The following is a 25134-nucleotide window of genomic DNA, read 5'->3' as shown; positions in this document are numbered from 1 at the left end:
TGACAACGATATAAATCATAAAAATGTAACATTTTCTGTAAATTCTGTGAATCTCGGGTAACTCACCTTGCGTGAAGTGTTTCCAGCTGAGTGTCCTTTACCTGGAGTCGAGTGTTTTCTCCGATGCATGAAACTATACATTTTTAGACATAAGTTGTAACGGCCACCATTTTCTTTCAAAGTTTGAGTCTAAGGTTTATTTTTTAGCACCTGACGGCTCTTTTTTGCTTCTCATCCATAAACACTGCATACTCTTTCCCGTGATTCAGTTTATTTTGAAAAGTCTCAACAGGATCTTGAGCTTTATTGTGAAAGGTTTACGTGGAAAACAAACAAGCGGACAGCGGAGCCACGTGATGGTTTTACCATCATTGCTGCTAAAGACAACACGTAAAAACAGGTGCTTGTCCGTCCATAGTGTGGTTATATAAAATATAAGAGAAAGAGAGAACTTTAAAAAATTAATATAGCCACTACAGTGACCATCAAAACGATGAAAAAAATATTGCTGTAAACAGTTTATTTTACGACACCATGAAACAAACGATAGCGTGATAGGAAACGATAGACGTTTTTATATCGTCATCCGGTATATTTCGTTATATCGCACAGCCCTAATCTGTCCTATCATCTCTAACACCCTGGGGGACAACGGGGAGAGTGTAGACCAGGGGTAGGCAACCTTTCTGATGGCGAGTGCCATTTAAAATTTCCTCAGAGGTCAGTGTGCCATATGATTGCATTAGCAATAAATTTAATAACGCTCTATATTAACATTTACACACTATATAGAACCACTTTATAGAATCATATTTGTTCGCAGATGTTGGCAGCTCTCAGCGAATAGTTATCAGCTATTTTGAAACAAAAAAAGACACTTTTTATCCATAACAGAAAATGGACTGTACAACAAAAAATACAAATGCTATTTATGGTCTACTCACAAGAATGATACGAAAAATAAACTAAGCCAATATGGCATGTCTGTTAATACAGAGACACACATGTTAATATGATCTCTGGTCTCCCACTCAGACACACAGGTCTCCGAGTGTCCAGCATTCAGACGGCTACCTGAGGACACTCATGTGAGAGAAAATCTGTTCACACAGATATGTAGAGCCAAGTACTGTCAATAAGGCCTCTGCAATGTTCTGAACACAGTTAAACTTGTCAGGTAGTGATGTCCAGCAGGTGAAAATGCAAGCTCCATGAACACGCACAGCTGTGGATTCCAGCTGCTCCGATGTTGCAACTGGCAACACTGGCATTAACTCAGCACATTAATGCGAGACAAATCTAGCTGCTCATTAAAGATTTCTGGTTTGATCAGAAAATAAAACATTGGTCCATACACCTGAAAGTCCCAAAAATGCATTGTGTTGTCTCGAGTCTACGGATGTATCCGTGTATTTCCGTGGTGCTGATGCTGTGCTGAGCAGAAAGCTCCTGAAGCTTTTGAAGTGTCAGAATGTGGAAAGCTAATAACGTCCCTCTTACCAGTAGGCTAAGTTATTTTTAGCCAATTACAAGTTGAATTTGGTAGTTGGGGTTGTTAGCTAAGATACCGTCATTAAGAAGCGGCACAACTAATGTGTCTATGCGAGCTGATTTGTGATGTGCACCGCTGGTGTGGCCATTTATTTTTTGATGCACCTTCTCAGATTAATTCACTGCATGTCGTGCCCAGGGCTGGACTGGGACAAAAAAACAGCCCGGGCATTTTGACTAAAGACCGGCCCACCAGATATTAAAGCCATAAAGCCTTTGAATGAAAACAAACGCTGTTGTGACAGTGATGTACAGTCTTGTTGGTATATGTATGATTTCTATACATTTTACATCAGATAAAAACTTTGGTTGTAAGCTTCCAGACATTTTAAATGAAAATAAGAAAGTATTTCTTTGTGCCCCCCTCTCCCTGTTAATGCCCCACCTGGCCCCCCTGGCAAAACTTAGCTAGACCCGCCCCTGCACAGTTACCAGCTGTCAGCTACTTAAAAAATGTTCTTGGTGTTATTTGTCTCTCAGAAACAGTTCATAACTTCCCTTCAACTCATTCATGTCACCTAAGAGGTAAACCTGTTTCTCCATCACCTGTTCAGCTCTGATGATCCAGTAAGGACATCTCCTGGTTTCATCTTCATGTTTCCCTCTCACCAGATATACAAACTGACATCATGACCAGCACTTTTTACAGCTGTGGCTCCAGCAAACATCAGCTGATACTAGAAATTAATATTAAATAAATTCTAACAACAGCTGATCAAGCTTAAAACGTGCTGCTGTTGTTTAGTGCGACATCTGCTGGTTTCCTCTTTCTGGCTCGAAGTAGGCGATAAACAAACAAGAGAGAAAAGCCAATCAGCTGATCATTGATCAGTTTCATGATTAAAGCAACAGGGGAAAGAATGAGAGAAGAAGAGGCAGCTGTGCAGCAAAGACGCAGAATAACTCCACCTTTGTGTCTTTTTCATTCTAGCTGAAGTCCGGGACAAACTGTGTCCCCTCTCAGCTCAACACAAAACGCATAATAATTTCTCTGAATTCGGGAGGATTCCGTCTTATTACGGGACGGTTGGCAACTCTACTAGCTAACCTTATGAATTAAATAAAGTTCAACATCAGTAACATAAAAACACCCACCCAGCTGCATAGAAACTCCATCATGCTAGCTAGCACGCGAGTTATTGTAACTGACTGTAAAAAGTCAGCACAACGAAAATAAACGACACCTAAACGTGGTTTATATCTGACCCAGATAGACTGCAGGTCATAACTTGTTACCTGAAGTTCAGTTCACCTGACGCTCGGACCGGCGGCTGCCTCGGGTCTCTCCTCATCCTGCCTCCTATCTCCCTCATCCACCTGCTGGCCTCCACCACTTGTTAATTTTACTGAATCTGTGGAAGCTCCGCGATGCCACCACCAAACAACTGAGTTATTTTTACACAACGGCCAAATAAATCATCGGGCCACCGAGCAAATGCCCAGTATGCCCGATGGCCAGTCCAGCTATGGCCGTGCCATCAGTTAACCCTGATGTCACGGCCAACTGTGGCATGCGTGCCTAGGGTTGCCGGCCCCTGGTCTAAAAGGTAACTTTGAAACAAAATCCTGATATTGGTTGAATTTCCCATCTCATCAGTAAACCCGGCTTCATCCATTGTGTTAAAGTAGCTTCTCAAAAAGAATGTGTAAGCTCATAATGCTGAAGCACCACCAGATTTTAAAACTGACCAATTCAGAGCCTTATCTATAAATGCAGATTTTATTTTTGCTCTGTTATCAAAGTTTAACTCAAGCTGCTTTTTTGCTTCAACATAAGCTTCTGTGGACTCATGTGCATGCACCTTCTCACTAAAATCCTCAGTGGACTGTGGTAAATGGTTCTAAATAATAAAGCCCTGGAATCCAGACTCTGCTGATCCTGAACAGAAGTGAAAATTAGCATTTTTGCATCGACCATAACCAACTAAGTTCTTAAAGCCAATGCTGCTTTAAACTGAACTTCTTCCAGTTTGGGCGCATATGTTTCTTGCAATGCGTCCAACTTTGTCTTCAAAGTGATTCTTTCCACCTCAGCTTCAATTAGCACCATTAAAGCTGCTTGGGAGATTTTACTGGCTTAGACTATAGGCTTTACTAATATTACTGGGTGAACTTTGTGCATCCTCTTTCAGCCAATTCTGTGACGATCCAATCATCCAAGTCCAACCATCCAGTCTTCCAAGATCCCCCAACTTCCAAGGTGACATCCAATTCAAATGATTTTTTTAAATTAAATGTCATGGCCTTTTAAGTTCCAAAAAAGAAAATGGTCCAAGGAAAGGTTGTGGGTGGAAATGGATGGATTGTTTCAGAACTCACTTCTGAATTAAATCTTTGAAAAATATATGGTGTTTATTTTTTTATCTTAAACATAAACAAAAATTAACCTAATCTGATTCCAAAACCTCAAAAAGTGATAAAAAAAAAACCCAAAAACATTCTAAACCTTCCTATTGCCCCCTTGACATTTGACAAACAAATAATAGTAATAAAAACCCCCAAACAAACAAACAAACAAAAAAATTCCACCACACCTCACAGCGTGCTCTGTAGGTGTGGTCCTTAATAAGTGGGATTGTCCAAATTTAACCAAACTAATCACAACTTTTCCAAAAGTAAATTTGATTAAAGATTTACATAGTTTTAAAGAAAAAACTTACTATGTTACTTTTGGTAATATAATATACAGTTGCACTGAATTTAATTTATTGATTTCCATGAACACCACCGTTTGCTCAGTGTTGTCCTGATGGAGGTTTCATTAACAGCATCCAGTATGATCCAGGCTTTAGCTTCTTAGAAATTACCCTGGGTCTGTTTGTGACCTCTCAGACTGTTTAACAGATCAAACACAAAGACATGAGAATCAGAGACCGAGCAGCTCTGTTCTTTAAAGACAAACATGGAACCCGCTCAGTACAGACTTTCCCCACAGATATACTGTTAACTCGGTGAGTTTAGTTCTCTGACCTCGTTGGTGTAGGTTCACCGCACTCTGCTCTGTTCTCCTCTTCCTCCATCATGATCCTCTTGTGGATGTCAGTCTAAAAGGTAAACCACAAACAATCGGTGACGTCACATTGATGCAAATCTCAGTCCCACATCAGCTCTGCTGAATAATCTATGTTCCTATGACATCAGGAATCAAACGCTGTCATGAACACACCTCCATGTTTCTGTCATGTTTCCCTGACAGACTGAATTCAAACAGTTTGAGGAAAAAAGGATGAACTGAAAGCAGGCTGTCACTTTATTGGATATTAGGAGAACGTATTTAATCATAAAATCATTAAATCATAAAGGCAGCTAGAGCTAAACAGCAGAATGAGATAACAGTCTTTATACACCATATCTACTATTTTATGTACTTTGCTGTTATATGTATGTATATGTAATACTATTGCATTGTATGACACACTTTTCTGATTTTTATTTGCTTAACATTTTGAAACCCATGTATCACTTTCATACCACTTCAATTATGTGCTACTTTGTGGTGGTTGACAGGAAATCTCAACAAAATCATTTAAGTTTGTGGTTGCAAGGAGACAAAATGTGTAAAGGTTCAAAGGGGTATGAATACTTTTGTCAAGGCACTGTGTATTCAATCTGTCACGGTCCCTGTGTCTGCCCGGTCAGCCCTGTGAGGCTGCATGTGTTTTTGATTTGGTTTCTCTCTCTCCTCCCTGCTCGCAACACTCTACCTAGGTGGAGCTCATCGCAGGCTCCCACTTTTGGTCGTGGCACCTGCAAGTAATAACTCATCTGTGAGTCATCATCCTGTCTGTAATCTTCTCTGGACTATTGTGTAACACGCGTCAGTGTAATCCTGGCCTTTGCAATATTTTGAGTTCTCTTTATGCTTTTCTCAGTATTAAAAACCTTGTCCTTGTATATAGACTCCCAGGCCCTTAGACAGTTTCCCAGAATCTGTAGAGTTTAGCAGCTTAAGTGTAGTACATAACACACTAGCAGTTGTGAAAATACTGTTTCTTGTGATTTGCAGTCTGCGCTTGAGTCCGCCCTGCTCCGCCTAGACAAAAATAATTTCAGTACAGTGGTGCACAGTTCTTTCTTCCACCTTTTTAATTCATTCTAATAAAAACATTAGTCCAATGTTTATGTAATTTTCCTCTATTTCTCATTAATGCTCTTTTTTGTTGACAGAATTTTTCTTCTACATTTTTTTTTGTCAAAGTGCTCAAAAATCTATATTTTCTTTTAATAGCCTCCCCCTTGTGTCTTTAAGAGCTCTGCAGGTGTGATATTAATTACAGTGACAGTAAAGGAGGTAAAGGCGATAAAAACAATGCAGCTGAGCTGTGATGTCATCATGTACGCTGTGTCTCTGTGGACTCTGTGTGAACTATTGATGGAACTCAGAGTACAAACTATAAGTACACAAACACGAACGTAGCTCAGAGCGGCTGACAAACTCGGCCTCTTTGGTCCAGCTGTGAGTCCGTTACCGTGAACTATGGAGCGGCAGATTTGTGCTGGAACTCAGCTGCACACAGCTGATGTTAGCCAGGAAAACATTACACACTGACTTTAAAGAGAGAGAGACCGGAAATAAAAAAGACACACAGTTTGTTGTGTGAAGAAATCAAACATGAGCTGAACAAACAGTAAAGTTCCTAAACACAAACTGTTAAAGGAGGAAACAAAGCAAACTTACAGTTTCTTTTCACAGAGACACGCAAACAACAAGATCCACTCCACACCTGGACACCAAACATGAACATTCAGGTGAGCTGCTTCCTGGAAGGAGGTGGGACTACACCTGAAGCAAGACAGGTGGGAGAGGCTGAGCAGAGCAGCACTCAGCTTCATTTCAAAAAACATCCTTAAAGTTGGTGAACAACAGATTTTTATGTCTGAAAGCTTCCCTCCCATCTCTTTTCCATTTCTATTCTTTTAATTTTTTTGATTTTGTTCAAAATTGTGCTTTTCCGTACATTTGTTCAAGTTCAATATTAAATATATTCATTGTTTCTCTCCCATCATTGAGTAGACGTAGCTTCAAATATGAGACTCAAAAACTGAAATGAGAACTAAAATCAAGAAAATGAGAAAAGGGCTCATCTTCTTGTTTATAGAATGAAAACAGAACAAAGTCATCAAGCTCCAAACACTTGATCAATTTATTGCATTCAGGGACCTTCTGGCCTCCTGAGAGCTTTCTCTCTCCCTTTTTTCATTTTAACTGAGCCTTAAACACAAAGGTGCCAGGGCAGAGCTGTGTGATGGTGAAAGTGGGGTCCTTCACGAGACATTAGAGGGAAAAAGCTAAGAAATACACTGTGACAGGAGTGTCAGAGCTGATTACTGCTTTCTTTGAACCCTGGCTGCAGCTTTTCAGCCAACAGGCAAACAGGACTCAGGGTTCAGCTGCTGATACTGCAGTGACATGGAGGTGGAGAGATTCCACCGTAGTGATGTGAAAAAAAATCCATCCACTTCTTCAGCGATGTAGAAGAGATGAGAAAACACAAGGAAACCAAGACACATCAGGAAACACACAGCAACATGAGACAGCTCACCAATAGGTAGAGGACTAAATACAGAGAGGATATGAGGGGGTGGGAAACAGGAGGGGAACACAGCTGGAACTAATCAGACGTAATCAGACATGGAGGAACCAAAACTAAATGCTCTGAACACAGGACAAGGGAAAACAGGACACATGAGACACACTAAGACATGGACTGAGGACAAGGAAACATGGGAGCAAGACAATGACTGGGAAACAGATGAATACAAATATAGACAGAACCTTAAAATTCTTCGGAGACATGACAGAGTACACATGGAATGTTGACTAAGGAGAGAACCATGAATAATACTAAATCACAGAATATATATTAAACCAGAAACCACAAACTCTGGGTCATAGATCCAGGACCATGACACAAAGGGCCTTACTAAAACTTCATAACAGCTCAAGCAGCCGTTGGCCAGTTTGATCTGTACTGTGTGCTGGTAAGTTTAGGTCTGTTCAGTCAGCATGTGCTCCTTACAAGTGCTGCATAAGAAGCTTCATGCTCTTGCTCATTTCACAAATTGCTAATGCTTGATTCATCAGCTCAATGGCAGGATTTCAAAAAATAAGAGTTGGTGCTGTACAAATAAAACTGAATTAAATTGAAAATTTAATTGGATTAAATTAAAAACATGAGGACATACATGTAACCTTTAAATCTAAGCTCTCTTCTTCCTCTCCCTGTCTTTCTTATCTTTCTCCATCTCTGAGTGAAGTTAGCTCTCTTTGTTTTTTCTCTCCTATCAAATACAGGACATTTGAGACAAACTGCACACAAACATTTTGTGTGTCTGTTGGTGTCTTTTGAGCTCATAGTAACGCTACATTTCAAATCACCTGATACTTAAAAAACATAAGTTCCTTTATGCTTGCTCCTCTTTAGCATCTCTGGTTAAAGGCTGAAGTACCGCTCCACAACTTATGGACACCTGTGCTGGAACTGACTTTCAAGTGTTTCTGTTTAGGATCAGGCTTGCAGGGACATGAAATAACCACCCACCCTTAAATGTGTCAAACTAAACTTAACAAGCCTTTCTGAAAATGTAAGAAAGTACAGATATTTGTTTAAACATGTAGGGAGTAAAAGTAAAAAACTGTGAGAAACAAACATAGCTGACAGTAAAGATGAGTGGAGCTCATTCTCTAACTAACCACTGTGTTGGATACGGCAGTAAAATAATTTGTACTGGACTTTTAACAGGAGACGGGGATTGTTTCCAGTCCAAACATTCACTATATCTACAAACATTCATGAAAATACTGATCGGTGGAGGGGACATGTAATTAAAGACCTAAAAATGATGCGTGTGTAACTGACTAACACTGTTTCAGAGAGAATTCTTTAATATTTAATCTGTAAAGACATGGGGCAATTTAATCTGCATGTATATGAAACATCAGTCCAAACTGTCCCACAGCACAACTTTATTGTGCTGTGGGACATGAAGTGTCTCCACTCTTGGTTTCATAAAGCGTGGACACAAAGATGTGGCCAGCTTACAGGAAGAAAGCAGTGTGGAAATCACTTGATGTCAGGTTGCTGTTTATGCTGACAGCTTTTCATTGAACTGATGCTCTCACTGCTGTTCTGCTTTGTTAAGAAAACTGTGAGTCACTTGTATATATTTCGTCCTTTTCCCCGTACCAGCTCAAAGGCACTTTAGGATCTATTTCTTCATGTCCCCTAATTTTAGTTCTGACATGTTTTGGAATATAACAAATCAGAGTGAGCTGTGATGAAACTCCGACTCTGCCTGCTTGGTCCGTCTTCTCTTTTGGTTTTGTGTAGCAGGCAGAGTGTGACAGTCAGACACTAACAGGACACATTTCTGTTCCATTCAGCTAAAAAGGGCCTGCTAACATCGCCTCTCTTCAAATGTAATGGTTTTGGTTTCACTTCACAGATTATTTTCTTTATCACAAGCATAAGAAAAAACAGAGGTCATCTATAATCTGTGTCATGATACAGAAACAAGCAGTATCCTGTTATGACTCATAATCAGTTTCTCCAACTTATAAAACAAGATTTATGGAAAGTAAAAACATTTCATCTTGACAAGTGAAAATAGTCTGACGGTTTTACTGGATCATGATCTTGTACAGATTTGTGTCTGTATATAAACAGATCTTTGGTATCTTGTAATGTAAATTTTTTGACCCTCATCAGTCTGACTTCAGGCAAGATGATTCAGATTAAAGTTCACTTGTTAACATGAAACCTTGTTGTATCTGCTTGTGTGAGCAGACAACTAATACATCAAACACAGCCACACCCAGACTGGTGACTTTGTTTGGAATAAAAATATTTATACTGTAAACAGTGAGTTTCTCTGTTTACAGACTAAAGAGCCAGCCAGTCTTTCTATCTTTACCTGCGTTGTAAAGACTGAGAGCAAAGATGAAACCAACAATTCAACCAATGAGCAGGATCCACACCTGAACTTCATTTAAATGTGGTGACAGGGTGTGGTTATTTGCACAGCTGCAGGGGAGTGGTGGAGCAGCTGCTAGATGCCATGTAATTTTGTCCCTCATATTTCGCAGTGACATGCTGTTTAAAAACAGGCACCGTTGAAATGGGTAGAGTGATCAAAAATCAGGCAGCTGCTCTTTCAAGTTTGCATTCATTTTGTTTAAAGACAAGGCAGGGTATGTTGTATACCATTCTGGAGAATATAAGCAGAATGAGGTGTTGTGGAGGCAGTATTCACTTTCTTTGGGTGCCAGCTCATGTAGGAATCAGTGGAAATGAAAAGGTGAATAGGTTGGCTAAAGGAGCACTGACTAAAAATAAGACTGAGATGGAAATTAAAAGCAGCAAATCTGAAGCAAAAGGTATTGTTTGGGGGCAGGTTGTTAAGGAGTTATCAGGGCGATCGTGGCTCAAGAGTTGGGAGTTCGCCTTGTAATCGGAAGGTTGCAGTTTCGAGCCCCGGCTCGGTTGTTGTGTTCTTGGGCAAGACGCTTCACCCTTTGCCTATTGGTGGTGGTCAGAGGGCCCGGTGGCGCCTCTGTCAGTGCACCTCAGGGTGGCTGTGGCTACAATGTAGCTTGCCATCACCAGTGTGTGAATGGGTGGATGACTGAATGTATAAAGTCATCCTTTGGGGTCCTTAGGGACTAGTAAAGTGCTATACAAATACAGGAGGAGTTTGTGGAGTGTGCCAGGAGGAGGAGGAGACGGTAGAGCATCTAATACTGCCATGCAAGAGTTATGATGTGGAGAGGAGTACTGCAGAGTAGGGCACAGGTGAGGGAACTGGTGGGGTTTGAAGGATATGAAAGAGTGTAGGTTTTTTGTTTGTTTGTTTTTGTTTGGTGATACAGATTGTAAGCTCGCTTTCTGACCCATACTCTGGAACAGTAGGAGGCTGTAATGCTCTTTTATGTTGGTTGTCAACAGCTGTTAAACAAATAGAAGAAAAAGAAAAAAACAGGCACAATTATTACAGGATTTTGCAAATGCAGTACTTGTGATACAGAACTTATTCAGATGTCAAACTGTCAGATTTTAAAGAAACTGCTGCAGCCTTCTGGACCTTAGCTGTCTCCTTGTCTCTCCTAGGATTTTTAACATTTTTTAAAATTTAACACTGCTGTCATATTTTTTCACCAAACATTTCTTATTTATTTAATTTTGCAACAAATTCCATACTATTTTTCTCTTCTGTGATACTGAAAGACTGTATGTTACTAAAAATCGTGCAAACTAAGGAATCGTCGAGCTCCTTCTCCCTGTTCACCAGCAGAAAATAGAGAAACTTTGCAAGTTCCATGTTTGTTCTGTTATTTATGTTGTTAGTTAAAATTAACAAATATGAATACATTGCCCAAGTGTGTTGTTATAGTAATAACTTCACTTCTCCTCATTTTCATGCAGTTTGACATTTAGCCAAGATAGACGAGCTGATTTTCATTCATTCATTAAATCTCACAACTTACTGTATATTGTGACTGTATATCTGTGTCTGAGTAAATCTTTGTGTGTGTGTGTGTGTGTGTGTGTGTGTGTGTGTGTGTGTGTGTGTGTGTGTGTGTGTGTGTGTGTGTGTGTGTGTGTGTATCCAACTCCCGAGTGTCCTTTCAGGCAGTTAGGCAAAAGTCAACAATCCCGTAGTTGACGCAGGTGACCTTGAGGAAGTAGAAGGATAGGGCAGAGAGTCAAACCAGTCTTGTAATCTGGGGTAATTGTTCCAGCTTCATCCTTGGAGCTTCCATCTGGTGAGGGAAGGCCACATGAAGATAGTGATTTTTTTTAGGTTATGTTTACGCCGAAGAAATGCATTCCCTTCTGCAGTTGCTCTAATGTCCATCACTGGTCCCAACTCTAGATCTCCGGGTGCAGAGCCGTGAGCTTCTCAATTATTTTATCCATATTGTGCTCAATAAACAAAGTCTGACTGCTCGTGGCTCTAGCCACTGTCAATCATGCCGGCCAGCCTTGTGAGATTTGGACTTATGTTGCCAGACAATAAACACTCTAGTATAAAATATGTGAAAAACACAATAGATTATATTACAAACATGAATAATGACATTGCTGAAGAGTTTTCATGTCTTGTTGCACAAGATCAGGTCAAAATGTTCCCATAGAGATTCATATCTCTATCACTATCAAATACACAAAGAAGCAACACTAACCCACGAGCTGTGAGGGGATGCACTCTACTGTATCTTTGTTCGTAAATCCCATCAAAATGGGAACTTTTTCCTAACAAACCTTCTTCCTAATATTCCTTCCCAAAAGCAAAGCTTTAAAGTGGAACCAACATCTTTCTTGAAGATGTTGTTTTGTGAATGAAATGAGTGAAATGATGTAAAGGTCATTGGTAGTGTTGTGGTTAAATTAAAGTCATTTTCCACTAAGTGTGCAGACTTTCTGTACATGTAGGAGAATAAGCAGCGAACAGGTGTGCTGATGGACTGGAAACAGGGTGAACACACTGGGGCCACCTACAGGGCAGGTGGGGAACAGCAAGGATCTGAAATCATACGAGATGTTACTAAGCAATGACTTTAAGAAGACATCAGAGTTGAAATGAGTTTTCGTAGTGATGGCCCGCTTGCTTCAGAAGCATCGTGTTGAAGCTTGATTCGTTTGGTCAGAGTCTTGTGATCAGTGACGTCATTTTCAGCTTCATTTAGAACCTAATTGCTTCGGTATCTGATTCAATGGTTTATAGCAGGGGTAGGCAACCTTTCTGATGGCGAGTGCCATTTAAAATTTCCTCAGAAGTCAGTGTGCCATATGATTGCATTACCAATAAACTTAATAACACTCTATATGAACAGTTACACTGTAGCATCCTCAAGGATTGACGTACGCACGATGTAGTTATAGAAGAGGGTTTATTCTGGTCTTGGCAACCCGTGAGAACTGCTCACAGACAAAACAATAAAACAAAAACATCACATCAAAATGCGCTCTTGTACGTAGTGTCAATCAATCAAAAATCCTTAATTACAGAAAATAAAACACACAAACCTCGTGAGCTGACATCCAGGAGGTGCTAAATAGTCCTTTAGGGCCTTATTGCCTTATTCTCCATCTTCTTTCTCACTTATTTCTACTCTTTGAATGATATTTTCTCCATGTGTGGAGCTAACTGTGAGCTGCAGCATGCAGACACCATGTGTGCTAGCAAAAAAGGAGACTGGGAGGCAATGTTCCCTCTAAGCTGCGCACGTGCGCAATTGCGCACTGCTGGCAGGGTCTCTGCGCACAGAAAATCTGCGTTGCGCACATAAAAAACTAACCTGAATTGAAATTTAAAATTAATACTTTAACAATTCAGGATTTTAAAATTAATTGGACGATATGAAGACCAGTTACTCTTTAGGGAGACAAAGCTGGGATCAGGTTCAGCAGGCGTCCCACGGATCCTGTGAGAAGAAAAATGTGTTGTTCATTTGCAGCCACAGAAGCTGTTGAAGACTTTGAATACTTTTTGTGCTGGAGGTGTGGTCCATTCCTATAGTGAGGTCAGACATGAGAGGAGTGTGCAGTCAGATGGAAAGCTGGCTGGCATGTGTGCCGAACCAGAGAATTTGATACAACTGGTAAGTGGCCTGTATTTATATAGCGCTTTACTAGTCCCTAAGGACCCCAAAGCGCTTTACACATCCACTCATTCACCCATTCACACACACATTCACACACATATCCACACACTGGTGATGCCAGCTACATTGTAGCCACAGCTGGGACGCACTGACAGAGGCGAGGCTGCCGGACACTGGCGCCACCGGGCCCTCTGACCACCACCAGTAGGCAACGGGTGAAGTGTCTTGCACAAAGACACAACGACCGAGACTGTCCAAGCCAGGGAGCGAATAGGCAACCTTCCGATTACAAGGCGAACTCCCAACTCTTGAGCCATGATCGTCCACAACTGCACAATAAATTAAAACTGCTACACAATTATAAGAATAGTGTGTCAGTTCACTGTCCTTTAGGCCTTCCTTCATACCAAAAGAGAAACTGGTTTGCAGTGTGAGCTTTTGCAGAAGGAAATCCCAAACTAGTGTTGGCAGTGTAAATCAGTGTTTAAATCAGACACCAAACTAACATCATAGAGTTGATGTTAGTAACATCTCACCACTCTGCAGCAGATTCTTGCTGGGCTTTTTAATTTCATTTAATGGCTTCATCTTTAGATGCATCACTCTTTAAAGACACACAGCTGGGTGGAGGTCCATGTTGGTTCCTGTGAATAATGATGTGAGTGCTGAGCTGTGACATGGAGAAGAGTCATGGACAGTTAGAGATGGTCATCTCACCTCTGAGCTTTGGTCTGGCTCTCATGTTCCCCACACAGAGTGCTTTTAGAGGGAGGGGCTCCCTCCTCTCTGTCCTCACACTGATCCATGCTGTTGAATCCACATCAGCTCACACACACCTTCTACCTTCACCTGCAGAGGAAACACAAATCATTCATGTGCACATCAACTGAAATCCTCCTTTCCATCACTGTGCTGTACAAATATCAGCTGCTTCTTTCCTGCTTCATCTCAGTGTCAGCTGAATGCAGTCAGACAGCAGTGTGAGGCAGAGGAAGCCGCTCTACTTCAGCTGCTCTACTTCCACTATCCGTCCACTAGATGGAGCCGTGAAGCAAACATGATGCATTCACTGATACACACTGATTCACTGGCTGTATCCCAATTCAGGGTCTGCAGCCTTGAAGGCTGCATTTTAAGGGCGAATACGTCACAGCAACGCGACAAAGGCTGTCCCAATTCAAAGGCTGCTCGAAATGCGGCCCTGTAATGCGTCTTTCATTTCCCTGAATTTTAAGGATGTGGCGGTGTAGACTTCATGGACCCAACATATCCCAGACTTCATAGCGCGGCGGTGGGTGTGGATAATTTTGCCGAAAAAAAACACGTCTGAAGTGGGGCAGCTGAAGAGGGGCGGCTGAAGAGTAAACTTTGAAAGTAAGTACTGAATATTATGGTTCTTATTTATGTGCAAATGTTTAATAATGAAGAACATTAAAACATTACTGTTGGACACATGTCGGCAAAGTTATGTGAAATTAGCGATTTTTGTACTTTCAGCGTTTACTTGGTTTTACAGCCTTTACTTTAACTACTTTTCCATCATGTGTGCTGTCCAAATATCAGCTGCTTCTTTCCTGCTTCATCTCACTGTCAGCTGTATGCAGTCAGTGTCCCTGACACACAGATTCACTGTGACTGGAAGCTTCGGTCATGTTGACAGTGTGAGTTCAGGTTTTGATCTCAGAGCTTATATTGAGCCATAATGGCTCCTTTAAACTCTCCTGTGTCTGCTGTGTCGCATGCTCACCTCTTCTCCACTGTCTTAATATGCTGCTCTCTTCAGCTCCTCTCTCAAACTCAAACTTGATAACGCCATCAGATATTTAACACGTTGTTAAAATTTTTATTGTATACATTGACTCAATTATCTGAACACATTAGCAAATATCAGACTGGAGAAAAGCAAAATAAATCATTTGATGCGATTGAAGGTCAAAGGTCACTGCTGGATACCAACACTGTTGCTGCAGATACAGGCTGATGTTTAATGTTCATCGTTTGCCTTCTGCTGCTGTTGTTTCTGCTGGACTCTGAGCTCTTAATGACACCAGTCTGCACAGTGACAGCACTTCTCTTTATACATGTATTTTTTCTTTTTTCCAATAATTCTCTCCTTTTAAACTCATTTCTTTATTTGTTGACTTATTTGATTGACTGATTAAAAAAAAAAGTAAAAAAGTAAACTAGTTACCATGAGTAGATTTCTGGTTAATGATGTGCCTTCCTGCAGTCTCTAGTTTTGCATTTCAACAGTTTGTTATTTAACCCTTTAAGACCTACCATAGAACCAAGTCCGCCAGAGCTTATATTATATTTTTACATGCTGTGGAGCCATTTTTTGGAGCATTTCAAGTTGCTATACATCAATACAACCATTATAGCCCAAATTTTAATAATATTAATAGCATTAAGTGCATAGTAATGCTGCGAGATCGATCAACTTTAGACCAGACAATCAAACTACGGAGGCTCCGGAAAAGTGCAATCAAACGATGAGTTTATTAACAGCCTGGAGAAAACATCAACATATGTCTTCTGACCAAAATACATGTTGTGGATACTTATAAAGCAGTGGGGTACACGCCCCCCCATGGCGTCAATGACAGATTAGAATAGGTTCCAGACATTAGTCACAGTTACTCGTACATCTTGTACATCTTTTAATAGCTATAAGCAGACATAGAACTTCTCTTTTCTATAACCGCTTCCATACAAGGTAATAATCTTAAGCCCTCAGGGTCTCTGAGGCTAATTATTGACTCTGATCATCTGTTACCAAGTAGAATAAAATGCAACAGGTTTGCAACAAGAAACTGGAAACATTGGGGCCTCTGCTCAGGCCTATTCCTAGATTAATATGTGTATTGTAAGCATGCATGCAATTAACCTGCTATGTTCTCATCTCCCCTCAGCATGTATCATCTGGACACTCTCACCAGTGAAGCTTAAAACCTTCTAGAATGGAACATCAACTCTTAACCAAGCACATTTATGCATTGTGTATACAATGAACTCAACCTATAGAAATAGAAAGGTCAATGTAATGACAGACATATTCAATGCAATATAAACCCTGTAGGAAATATTACTGATATATGATACTGTGAAACATGTTATTAATACATTCTTCATAAGGCAGATTATATGGTAGTGTGACGCCCACAAGTGTATGGTCACAATTGTAATTTTGTTGTGAATTGTTTTTGATGTAAAAGACCTGATTTTATGGTGGTATTGCACTTTTCATTTAGCGTTATGGACAATGTAATTGCGTGGCATTGCCACAAGGGGGAGATAGTGGTGAGTGCGATAGGCTGTTGCAACGCGTCTCGGCCTCAGACGAGGAAGAGCCTGCAGACCGAACGCAACTGATGTCTCCTGTCTCTGCTTTTCTGTTAAAAAAACAGGTCAGTAGTTCAAGTTTGCTCACCACAATGTACATATAAAGGCAAGAAACCTTTTTCTGTCTTAGTTTAAAGACCGCAAATGTTGTGAGAGAGTGTGTTTTCACTGATTGAGAGAAAGCTAACTATACCGCCATTTGTAATGGCAGCCGCCATTTCACTCGTAGTCTAAATAGGCAGCTGGTCTTATTACCTGTTTTATTTTGTGACAAATGGAGCTCTTAGACACTTCTTTTATCCTGGCATTATTGGAAGTTACAGTTGATTAGGACCTACCCAGTTCTTATGTGTCAAATGTAAATAGTCTGATGTATACTGTTTGTGGATGATTGTGAACTGTTTGTGAGCAAGGGAAGAATATTTTTGTTTATTGGTTACAAATGTAATATATTGTTTGAATCTGTTAAAGTATAAGAAAAGTATAAAGGTGACATAAGCGGGTTAATTGCAGTGTTAGTGGTGCTGCACAGAAATGTTTTGATGCTGAAATGCAGTAAAATTGGTTACAGATTTATTGTAAATAAGGACGTTCATATACAATGATTATTTTGTAAGTTTATTCTTGTGAGAGTGCAAGGTAACCAAAAGGGTTTGAGCTATGGACCTAATTGAATGTTTGTGTTGTTAAAAGCGAAATGTGTGTGTCTAAATGAAAAGAAAAGGACGTTGTTAAACTCTGTTAATAAATGAGACGAGGAAGAGCCTGCAGACCGAACGCAACTGATGTCTCCTGTCTCTGCTTTTCTGTTAAAAAAACAGTTTAAAAACAGACCCCATCGAAGGCCTGTAACATAATTTTGGTGGCCCGTACGGGGATCAGCATGCTACGTGGGTGACTGCTGATCCTTTAATCAACGAACCAGAGACAGCCATCACAGGGCAGGCGTGTTGGAACAGCAGACGTGCAACTGAGGCAGCAGCGGGACCTGTGTCGAGGAGGGGAACCCCTGCTGGAGAGGTGACGGGCTGCGTGTTTGAGCTGACTGCACTGTGAGGAGTGCTAGCCAAAAGACACAGAATGGAGGACAGTGAAAGAAAAGAACTGGCTTGGCAGATCAGAAAGAGTCTTTATGCACTGACAGCAGAGGAACTCTTCCAGATTGCTACAAACATCACACCAGTACCTGATGTGGACCCCGCAAGTGTAAGACGTGGTGATGAGGAAAGTTGTTTTGATTATGTTTGTGCTTATCTACGCTGTAAGACATTGCTTGACTTAGAGGATCAGGGGTTTTCACACCTACTGCTGTTGAAAGATGCTATTATTCATCTCATTGATAGTCATGCCGCTGAAGTATCTCACCCTGTAGTCTCAGAGGAAAATGTTGTTACTCTCACAACACTTAAGCACCCGGAACAGAGTGATGTACTTACCTCAGCTATATTGCCTCTTGAGTCTGTTAATCCACAAATAACAGAGTATGAAATGCTAAAGGCTAACTACGAGGCACTTGGTAAAAAGTTAGCAGATTTACAAGTGACATCTGCAACACAAGACACACCCACCCCCACTATTACACAGTCACTCCAGCCTCGAGCTGAGAGCGTGACAAACAGCCGCTCCACCACAGACATGCGACAATCTAAGCCTGATCACATGGTTTCCCTAAGAGACCTGCCATTTTTGCAACGCAGAGAGTTTAAAGTACATGGTGGTCAGGTTGGGGACATTGCATCTGACATTAGCTACCATGGACTGTGTAAGCAGATTGAGGAGGGGCTCAAGGTGAAGCACACAGAGGGAGAGATCATTCAAGGTGTGCTCCGTATTATCAAGCCTGGACAGTTTAAGGACATGTTGATCAGTAAAGATGACTTGACCCTCATTGAACTCAAAAGCTTACTACGTTCACACCTGAGTGAGAAGAGTGGGAGTGAGTTATTTCAGAAATTGTTGAGCACTAAGCAACATGACCATGAAACTCCACAACAGTTCCTCTACAGGATGATTGGACTGAAGCAGAAAGTCATGTTTGCATCCAGGCAGGATAACATGGACGTTGCGTATGAGACACGTACGATCCAAAATGTATTTCTACGCACCATTCATCAAGGTCTTCTACCAAAATATAGTGACATTCGTAATGAACTCAAGCCACTACTATCAGACTACAGTGTGTCAGATGAAGCCTTGATAAGGCAAGTGAACAAAGTGTCAAGCGAAGAGAGTGAGCGACAGCGAAGACTGGGATATTCCACTCGACAAAAGGTAACACATGCTCATACTGCTCAACTTGAACCTGCCAAAGACACTGAAATGACTGACTGTAAATCTAAGAGTAAGAATAAAGTCATAGAAGAGCTGGCTGCGAAGGTGGAAACCCTGACCAAAGTGGTTGAGTCTCTCACAGCCAGTCAGGCTCGTGAACCCACTTGTCAGTGTGCACACCCAAAGCAGAAGCCCAGACAAACTGCAAAACAGTATGGCTGTCCCAAGTGTATTGAAAGTGGGGCTACTTCATGCACTCATTGTTTTATCTGTGGGGAGACAGGTCACAGGGCAGTGGGATGTCTCAAACGAAGCCAACCCAGAAGCTCTAGTTGGCCTCCTGCTGATACACACACGCCCAGAACCAGTGGACAGCCAGACCCAAAATCACGAGGTATGTGCTCAGAAGAGTTTGCTCATGTCAGAAGTAGTTGGGCGACCCTTCCAACGAAAAATGCAGACACAGGGGCAAGTGAGAGAGTGGCACAGCTTGTTGGGAAAAAATTTAAAATCAAGTGTTACATTCATAGCTTTGCAGTGGACTGTTTATTGGACACAGGTGCACAAGTGAGTCTCATTGATCGCCAGTGGGCAAAAACCTACCTCTCTGACCACAAACTCCGGCCACTGACAGAACTTATTGGAGATAAGGCTCTTAGTGTGCTTGGTGTTAATGGCCAGCCATTACCCTACGACGGCTGGGTGGGCGTGATGGTGAGTCTCCCAGAGAATAGTGACCCAAACTTGACTGTACAAGTCCCCTTTTTAGTAAGCAGTGTGCCCATGGACTGCCCCCTGATTGGTTTCAATGTAATTGAACAGCTGATACTGGGGCCAAATGCTAGTACAAACCTCATACCCACCATTGTGAGCCTCCTGCGCAGCGCGATGAACCTCCAGGATGACACAGCGACGGCACTGGTCAACTTCATCCAGACCAAGCTTACCAGTGATAACGTGGTCAGCCAGAGTGTCCTAAAAGTGGGCCTGTATGATGTAGTAATTCCAGCTGGTCAAGTTAAGTATGTTAAGTGTAAAGTCTCCTCTACAGTTGACAGGTCCAACCCTCTCGTGCTCTTTGAGCCAACTGAGAGCAACCCACAACTGCAACAGCTTGATATTGGCAACAGCCTCCTCACAGTTTGTGATGCCAGAGTCCCATATGTCAAAGTACCTATTGGCAACCACACTAAGCATGATGTGACCCTCACCGGCAGAGCAGCCCTTGGAACTATTGAACCAATAGCAGGAGTCGTACAAACTGACTTACCAAACCTCAATGAGCCCAAAGTGACTCAAGATGTCGACTCTGGTGTATCTCAAATACCCCAGCAGTGCAGTGAAGATCAAGCAACACAGGAATGGGATCCACCTGTCGATGTTAGCCACCTGACTGAAGACCAACAAACTGTTGCCAAGAAAATGTTAAGGGAAGAGTCAGGGGCTTTTGCACGTGATGAGAATGACATGGGGTGCATTCCCAGCTTGGAAATGACAATAACACTCAAAGACACAACCCCAATTCAGAAATCGTACACCTCAATTCCAAAACCCCTCTATAAGGAGGTTAAAGAGTATATTGAGGACCTCTTGGCAAGAGGATGGATTGTAAAGTCTAGATCCCCTTACTCTGCGCCAATAGTTTGCGTGCGGAAAAAGGATGGCTCCCTAAGGCTCTGTATCGACTACCGTCTCCTGAACCAGCGCACAGTACCTGATCGCCACCCATTACCAAGAATCCAGGACCTCATTGACACCTTAGGAGGTTACAACTGGTTCTCCATTTTGGACCAGGGAAAAGCCTATCACCAGGGCTTTATAGCAGAAGGATCCCGCCATCTGACTGCATTCATCACCCCCTGGGGCCTTTATGAATGGGTGCGAATTCCCTTCGGTCTTACCAACGCACCTGCTGCATTCCAACGCAGTATGGAAGAAATGCTGGCTCCCCTTCGGGATGAGTGCTGCATTCCATACTTGGATGACATCTTGTGCTACGCCAAGACTTTTGAGGAACATGTGGAAGGGCTGAGGAAAGTCTTGAGAGCCCTGCAGAACTACGGAGTCAAACTCCGGCCGACAAAATGTGACCTATTTAAAAGAGAAGTGAGGTATGTTGGGCGCTTAGTGTCAGCTGAAGGAGTACGCATTGACCCAAAAGATCTCGAGGCAGTGTACGCCCTGAAAAAGGAGACACCTGCCACAGTGGGAGATGTGAGGAGGATTGCTGGGTTCCTGAGTTACTATCGCTCATATATCCAGGATTTCTCGAGAATAGCAAAACCCATCTATGAGCTTTTGCAACCCAAGAAAACCAAAGAGGAGCATCTTCTGGGGAAGGTTACAGGACAGAAGGGGAAAGGCGCACAGTTACCATCCAAAACACCAGTTGAGTGGGCAGAGAAGCACCAGGGTGCCCTGTGTAAGTTGATTGATATGTTGGTAAACCCCCCTGTACTTGCCTACCCGGATTTTGAGCTTCCCTTCGTCCTTCATACAGACGCATCTGATAAAGGACTTGGGGCCGTTCTCTACCAACATCAGAGTGGGAAGCTAAGAGTGATTGGATACGGCTCCCGAACACTGACACCGGCTGAAAAGAATTACAGACTCCACTCGGGCAAGCTTGAGTTTCTCGCCCTCAAGTGGGCTGTCTGCGAGAAGTTCAGGGATTACTTGTTCTATGCCCCGTATTTTACCATCTACACAGACAACAATCCCTTAACTTATGTCATGAGTACCGCCAAGTTGAATGCGGTTGGGTTCAGATGGGTGGGAGAGCTATCAGATTTCAGGTTTGATATAAGGTACAGACCTGGCAAAGTAAATGTTGACGCAGACACCCTGTCGAGGAGTCCCCTTGACATTGACAGATACGTCACTGAATGTACAAAAGAGCTCTCCAAAGAAGCTGTTGCCGCTACTTGGGAGGGATGTGGAGCAGGCAAGCATGGAGATGTCGCATGGATCGCTGCTCTGGTTTTAGCGCAAGGTGACCAGCTTGAACCAGTAATCCAAGAAATGGTCACGCCCATCAATTTGGATGAACTACAAAGGGCTCAAAGAGCAGATCCTGCGATAGGTGAGATCATGAAAATGAAAGACTCAGATCAAAAGCTGACAGATGACATGAGACGGAATGTGAGAGGTCCGGCAAGGAAAATGATGCATGAGTGGACAAAGCTGAGCTTAGAAGACGGAGTTCTGTATCGTAAGACTGCAGAAAAGCGCCAACTAGTCTTACCAGCTAGCTTCAAATCCCTGGTCCTGAAACATCTGCATGATGACATGGGGCATGTCGGGGTAGAAAGAGTTCTCAGCCTGGCGAGGCAACGGTTCTACTGGCCATACATGAGGCGAGACATCGAAGCCTATGTCACCCGGCAGTGTCCGTGCATCAAACAGAAGAAACCGGTGACACATGTCCGAGCTCCCATGTCCAGCATTACCACAAGCTCACCAATGGAATTGGTTTCAGTTGATTACCTCCACTTAGAGCCAAGCAGGGGCGGATATCAGTATATCCTAGTTGTGGTAGACCACTTTACTAGGTATGCCCAGGCCTATCCAACCCGCAACAAGAGTGGCAAAACTGCAGCTGAAAGGATTTTCAGTGATTATATCCCCAGGTTTGGCTACCCTTTAAGGCTGCACCATGATCAGGGGCGGGAGTTCGAGAACGAGCTTTTCCGGACTCTACAACAGTTGAGCAATGTGGGGCACTCTCGAACAACTCCGTACCACCCTCAGGGCAACCCAGCTGAACGCTTTAATCGTACCATCTTGCAGATGCTGAGGACCCTGAGTGAAGAAAAAAAAGAAAGATGGAGAGAATATCTCCCACAGATGGTTCATGCGTACAATTGCACTCGCCATGAAGCAACGGGTTACTCGCCATTCTTTCTGCTTTTTGGTCGACATCCACGAATGCCAGTAGACCTCCTGTTCAAGTTGGTTACTGATGGAGAGCCACAAACTGCAAGAGGTTATGCTGAGAAATGGAAAGAACGAATGACTGAGGCTTACAGGATTGCATCTGGAAACAGCCAAAAGTCAAGTGATCGTGGAAAGAAACACTATGACCGGCATTTGAAAGGAGTGGTACTCCAACCTGGAGACAGAGTACTAGTGCGGAACCTGACTGAGAGGGGTGGTCCTGGCAAGTTAAGGTCCTACTGGGAGAACACCATTTATGTGGTGAAGGAACAGATCAATGACAGCCCAGTGTACAGAGTGACCTCAGAGGCAAAGGGGAAGAAAGTGCGTGTTCTGCATCGCAATCTATTGCATCTTGTCAATGAGCTTCCTGTGGACTTGCCTGCTGTAGATAAGGGGGACGGGCCATCCGCCGTCAAGAAAAAGAAACCAAAACCAGCTCAAGGAGAGACAGAGTTTCAACCCCACTCTGACGCAAGCTCCGATGAGGATGAGAGTTCCATGTATTATGAGTTGAGGTATGATTTGAGAAGTGGGAACAAAGAGGATGCACTACATACCTGTAACCATACTGTTGGACCCCCAAGAGGAACAGCTGAGTTCAGCAGAGTGGTCAACTGTGGAGCACCTCAGCCAACAGAAGCAACAGATGAATTGAGGGAACAAGGAATGGAACAAGATGGTGGACACCAAAGCACTGAACTTGACAACGACATGGGAGAGGAGGAACATGAGAGGGTACAGGAATCAGGAGTCACTGAAGTGCCTTTCACAGTCGACGAAGGAGAAGTTGGACTGCCGCTTTCAGAAAGGGCACAGTATACACCTAACGTGGCCCCGCCGACTAATGAATCAGTTCTAAGAAGGTCTACTAGAGAACGACGGCCTGTTACACATTTCACATATGACACCCTTGGCCAGCCCTCTCTCCGGGTGCATCCATCAGTCAGTTGTGCTGAAGTGCACGAGTCACCAAACACAACACACTACACCATGCCACCATATCCCCTGTTACCTTACTTCCCCCTAGTGCCATATCGCATTCCAACATCTCACTGTGCACACCCAGGCACCTTCCCTGTATATTATAACTGCCCAATCTATACATGTTAGTACACAAGGAATGTGGGTATGTGGGAAGGGGATGTGATTTGAGTTGTTTGAGTAATGAGTATAATGAGTTTTAAAGGGTAAGAGGTTAAATGTCAGGAGCCATTTTCTTTTTGTTGGGGAGTGTGTGACGCCCACAAGTGTATGGTCACAATTGTAATTTTGTTGTGAATTGTTTTTGATGTAAAAGACCTGATTTTATGGTGGTATTGCACTTTTCATTTAGCGTTATGGACAATGTAATTGCGTGGCATTGCCACAAGGGGGAGATAGTGGTGAGTGCGATAGGCTGTTGCAACGCGTCTCGGCCTCAGACGAGGAAGAGCCTGCAGACCGAACGCAACTGATGTCTCCTGTCTCTGCTTTTCTGTTAAAAAAACAGGTCAGTAGTTCAAGTTTGCTCACCACAATGTACATATAAAGGCAAGAAACCTTTTTCTGTCTTAGTTTAAAGACCGCAAATGTTGTGAGAGAGTGTGTTTTCACTGATTGAGAGAAAGCTAACTATACCGCCATTTGTAATGGCAGCCGCCATTTCACTCGTAGTCTAAATAGGCAGCTGGTCTTATTACCTGTTTTATTTTGTGACAAATGGAGCTCTTAGACACTTCTTTTATCCTGGCATTATTGGAAGTTACAGTTGATTAGGACCTACCCAGTTCTTATGTGTCAAATGTAAATAGTCTGATGTATACTGTTTGTGGATGATTGTGAACTGTTTGTGAGCAAGGGAAGAATATTTTTGTTTATTGGTTACAAATGTAATATATTGTTTGAATCTGTTAAAGTATAAGAAAAGTATAAAGGTGACATAAGCGGGTTAATTGCAGTGTTAGTGGTGCTGCACAGAAATGTTTTGATGCTGAAATGCAGTAAAATTGGTTACAGATTTATTGTAAATAAGGACGTTCATATACAATGATTATTTTGTAAGTTTATTCTTGTGAGAGTGCAAGGTAACCAAAAGGGTTTGAGCTATGGACCTAATTGAATGTTTGTGTTGTTAAAAGCGAAATGTGTGTGTCTAAATGAAAAGAAAAGGACGTTGTTAAACTCTGTTAATAAATGAGACGAGGAAGAGCCTGCAGACCGAACGCAACTGATGTCTCCTGTCTCTGCTTTTCTGTTAAAAAAACAGTTTAAAAACAGACCCCATCGAAGGCCTGTAACAGTAGCAATAAAAGAATCTCTGAATCCCAACAATAGTAATTACATAAATTGCAAAAAAGTGCAATAAACTACAAAAAAATTGAAAATCGTTTTTGATTTTTTAACATATATTTCTAGTTAGAGAAATTTAAGAGGCTTATCCCTCAAAA

General features: G+C 42.2%; 2 protein-coding genes and 1 long non-coding RNA gene across 4 annotated transcripts in view; 2 read left to right on the top strand and 1 right to left on the bottom strand.

Moving 5' to 3' along the window:
- LOC146673017 (uncharacterized) overlaps positions 1-25134 on the top strand; it is a 406340-nt gene that overhangs the window by 168507 nt on the left and 212699 nt on the right. The window lies entirely within an intron of this gene.
- The window catches only part of LOC146673023 (NACHT, LRR and PYD domains-containing protein 3-like), a 505210-nt gene that overhangs the window by 455395 nt on the left and 24681 nt on the right, over positions 1-25134 (bottom strand). The window lies entirely within an intron of this gene.
- On the top strand, positions 16315-24986 carry LOC146673024 (uncharacterized). Its single transcript, XM_085402621.1, has 3 exons — positions 16315-16563; positions 17320-24197; positions 24954-24986. Exon 2 carries the CDS (start codon positions 17579-17581, stop codon positions 23816-23818), a length of 6240 nt encoding a protein of 2079 aa, XP_085258747.1. The 5' UTR covers positions 16315-16563; positions 17320-17578; the 3' UTR covers positions 23819-24197; positions 24954-24986.

Source organism: Rhamphochromis longiceps, linkage group LG3 (assembly GCF_057381845.1).
Source record: "Rhamphochromis longiceps isolate RC_006_pf linkage group LG3, R_longiceps_female_GT1.1, whole genome shotgun sequence".
NCBI classification, from domain to species: domain Eukaryota; kingdom Metazoa; phylum Chordata; class Actinopteri; order Cichliformes; family Cichlidae; genus Rhamphochromis; species Rhamphochromis longiceps.
The sequence above is the reverse complement of the archived record's forward strand: the minus strand, read 5'-3'. Positions and strand labels throughout refer to the sequence as shown.